The sequence below is a fragment of the Melopsittacus undulatus genome, chromosome 5 (assembly GCF_012275295.1).
Source record: "Melopsittacus undulatus isolate bMelUnd1 chromosome 5, bMelUnd1.mat.Z, whole genome shotgun sequence".
In the NCBI taxonomy this organism is placed as follows: domain Eukaryota; kingdom Metazoa; phylum Chordata; class Aves; order Psittaciformes; family Psittaculidae; genus Melopsittacus; species Melopsittacus undulatus.
In genome coordinates, this window is record NC_047531.1 from 63980132 (window position 1) to 63983728 (window position 3597).

Sequence of the window (3597 nt, forward strand, 5' to 3'; positions counted from 1 at the left end):
AACTTTCCCATTTTCTCAAGTGTTCACTGCTTCTGTTCCAGCCTGTCCCTTGGAAATCGCTGTGTCACAGGCAAATGTGTGTCCATACAATTGGAGCATTCTTCCTTAGGCTTCCTCCTGATGCAGTCCTCCCTCCTCACTGTAATTCAGGAGGATGATCAGTGACTTCCATCATGTTTATCAGATTTCCATGCTCATTCAGGTGAAGGGAAAACCTTGTTCAGTGCCAGGTTCTCAGCTGATGAGCTGTCTGAGCACCTCCACCTCTATAGCCTTGGAGCTTCTGTGACTAACCATTAGTCATTCATTACTTTCTATCTGTGAATTGTATCAGCCAGAGCTCTGAAAACACCAAGTCTGACAAGAAAAGAGGAAGACAGTAGGTAATTTTTATAATTCTTCCTACTGGAAACCATCTGAATGCACCAGAGCCAGGAATTTACTGTTGCAATAAACCAGCCCTTGCCCTTTGGTGAACCCATCCCATGGTGGGTGAAAGAAAATACATCCTTTTTTTTCCAGCTCTGTATTTCAATATAGAAATTAGTAACACACAATATTGAAGTGAAAACATCTCCACAAACATTTATTAGGTGCACATCAAATATGTTCTGCATGAATAAATAATGACATCCTTAGGCAAAAGTAAAAAAAATACATAAATAAATAAATAAATAAATAAATAAATAACGTGCCTCTTTCTAACCAGAAGATGGCATTAAAATAGATCTTTAGACCTTCACAGCAGTAATTCACAATAAATAATACCTTGAAAATGATGACACAAACCCCAGTGTCTCAGAATTTTGATGTCCTAACTCTGTAGGCTCCCTCTTTTGGTCAGTAGTCTGCTCTGAGCAAAAAGGTTGAGGAGCAGTGACCTAAACTTGATGCTCCCCTGTCAATGCTTTCCTGGAGAGAAGGAGTTAGGTGCTGTTCTTCTCCTAAACAGCAGAAAGGGAAGGTGTCATTTAGTGAAAGCTCTGCACTGATCCAGATGTGTTTATCAAAACTTATTCCAGGATCTCTCCATAGCCTTTCACAAGCCATTTCTTGTGCCTGCTTTCTCTGGTGTCAGTGATTCCTCTCCTACATAATGTGAGCTCTGTAAAATACTTAAAGTACTGTTGTGAACTAACTATGAAACCTGATCCAGTTCAAGAGGTCTCTGCTTATTGCAGAGGGGTTGGGACTAGGAGACCTTTGAAGGTCCCTTCCAAGCCAAACCATTCTGTGATTTTGTGATTCTAAATCCAGGGAATCAAGCGCTCTTGGTGCTGTTAGAAGTGTGAATATAGGCAGCAGGAGGAGCTGAGCTGCCAGAAGCTGGATGGGCATCTCCATCTCTTTTTTGCCTTGCTGCAGGAGTTAGGACGTTTTGTCTTCTTTGTCTTAGGACACTGTCTCAGGTTTGGCATTTTGTCTAGGAAGAAAGAAAATGGAGCAGGAGACAATTAGAACTTGCCTGTGGAACAGGTATCACTCCCTGGAATGAGATGAGATCCACCACTAAGGGTTTGTGCTTCTGTGTCCAAGCCCCTTAAAAGCTGTAACTGAACCTAACGGCTGCTGGTGCATTGTGACCTTTCCACAAGTCCTCAGTGACTGGGGGCTTCCACGGCTTCTCTTAGGACTTTGTGGGCCTGGTTTCCCCCAGTCATCTAAATGCTGTTCCTTGCTTTCTACCATAGCAAGCAAGAGAAAACCCCTCAGTTAATGCCTGGTTTTCCTGAGCACTCAAGCTGCAGGTTTTCAATGGACCTTTCAAGAGGTGCAGCTACCATTCACATGGGGGGTGGTATACGGGATCCAACCTCCTGCTGATGAGTAAAGATCAAAACAATCTGAGTTTATCCCACCAGTGAACAGAAACATCAGTAGCTGCCTGAGGAGACTGAGTCTGTGAGAACTTTACACTGCACATGTGTGCTGGCTCGACTAAACACTGCTTTTGGATAAGCCATGCCCACTGAGAACAGGCAACTCACTTGTCTAGGATTGCCTTGATGACGAGCTTCACCCAGGGAGCGGTGGGCTCCAGGCAGACTTCCCGGCCATCCGTCAGGGTAGCTCTGCAACAGAGAAAGGAGGAAGGGAAAAGGTCAGGTCTGTTTAGGGAAGTCCAAGGCAATTTCCCTTTTCCCTCCTATCATCATTCTAGGTGTACACTGGCATTTTCTTCAAGCTGCATCAGCTGAGGCTGTAGCCCAACATAAAGGTTTGGGTTTTTTTGAAAGGTTTCATATCTTCTCATACCTGTTTGAATGCATTAAACCATCTCAGGACTCTCATGCTTTCCAAAACCGATTCTTTCCCCCGTCCCCTTTCCCAGACTTCTGATGGTACTTAACTCAAGGGTTAATTCTTTCCATCCTCATTCACAAACTGTACTGCCCAGTCCACAGGAATTTTGCTACAACACAATTTCTGGAATTGTGACTGGATTATATGATCTGTGTGCTTAGGGAGTTTTTCCACTGACTTGGGTAGAACTGCGATCACTTGATTTGACCTGGCCATCACACTCATGTTATGATCACTCAGCATGGCTCAGGCATGAGATTAATCTCTCATCTGCTGGTGGAATTCAGAGGTTTAGAAAGCTCTTTGCTGTCTGATATGACCTTAGGTTGCAATGTTTGCATGGGCTGTTTGAAAGGTGGAGCTGTTGAGACAAGACAGGCTTTCTAACACGTAGTGTGTCTGTCACAGCAACAGCGCTGCTGGTCTGCATTCTGAGCAGCTGCCTGCAGGCTCACTCCATCTGTCAGTGAACTCTTACCCTGAGTGCAAAATCTGTTTCCTTCTTGTTAAGTAATAGGAGGATATTGCAAAAACACTTACATGACTTCGACGTTCTTGCAGTGAGGTCCGCTGGGGATGAGGTTCACGTTGTGAATGAACTTGGGATGGATGAACTTGGAATGAGTGCCTATGCACTGGCACCGGAGCTCCATTGCAGAGCGTGGCAGCGCCTTACCTGCAAAACAAGAAGGAAAAAAAAAGGTGGACTCTTTTCCTCTTTCTACAGCATAGAAGCATGGAATTGCAGAATGGTTTGGGTTGGGACCTTAAGATTATCCAGTTCCAACCCCTGCCATGGGCAGGGACACCTCACACAAGACCGTGTCACCCAAGGCTCTGTCCAGCCTGGCCTTGAGCACTGCCAGGGAACATTCACCACTTCTTTGGGCAACCTCTGTCAGGGCATGTTCTTTTGCAGTATAAGAGTTATTTGCTGCACAGCACAGTACCTCTGCCATCAGCATTTGCACTTGCAGTTAGGAGAGCTTTAGAAAGGATTTCTGTACCTTTTGTTCCCATTGCTGATATGAAGAGAATCATGACCACAGCCACAGCCTTGTCCTTCATGATGCAAGAGTGTTCCTCCCTTGTGTTCCACAGGCCTGGTGCTGTGATGAGGTGAGCCCCAAAGGTGGCCAGTGCTGGTGCCTTGGGACCTGCTGGGTTTTATACTGCCTTGGCCTCCCTGGCACACATGGATCATGCCAGTGGAAACTCCAAACCTGTAACATGCTGCTGTGCCATGAGTCACGGGTGAGTGGGCAAACCCCTTGCCCTAGAGGACCATGAAAC

The 3597-nt window shown here is 45.6% G+C and overlaps 1 protein-coding gene across 1 annotated transcript; it reads right to left on the minus strand.

The window, feature by feature from the left end:
• Positions 1-1392: 1392 nt before the first annotated feature.
• On the minus strand, positions 1393-3372 carry LOC117436234 (interleukin-8-like). Its single transcript, XM_034063320.1, has 4 exons — positions 3312-3372; positions 2845-2980; positions 1989-2072; positions 1393-1423 (listed from the first exon to the last, which is right to left on the minus strand). Exons 1-4 carry the CDS (start codon positions 3370-3372, stop codon positions 1393-1395), a joined length of 312 nt encoding a protein of 103 aa, XP_033919211.1.
• Positions 3373-3597: the final 225 nt, after the last annotated feature.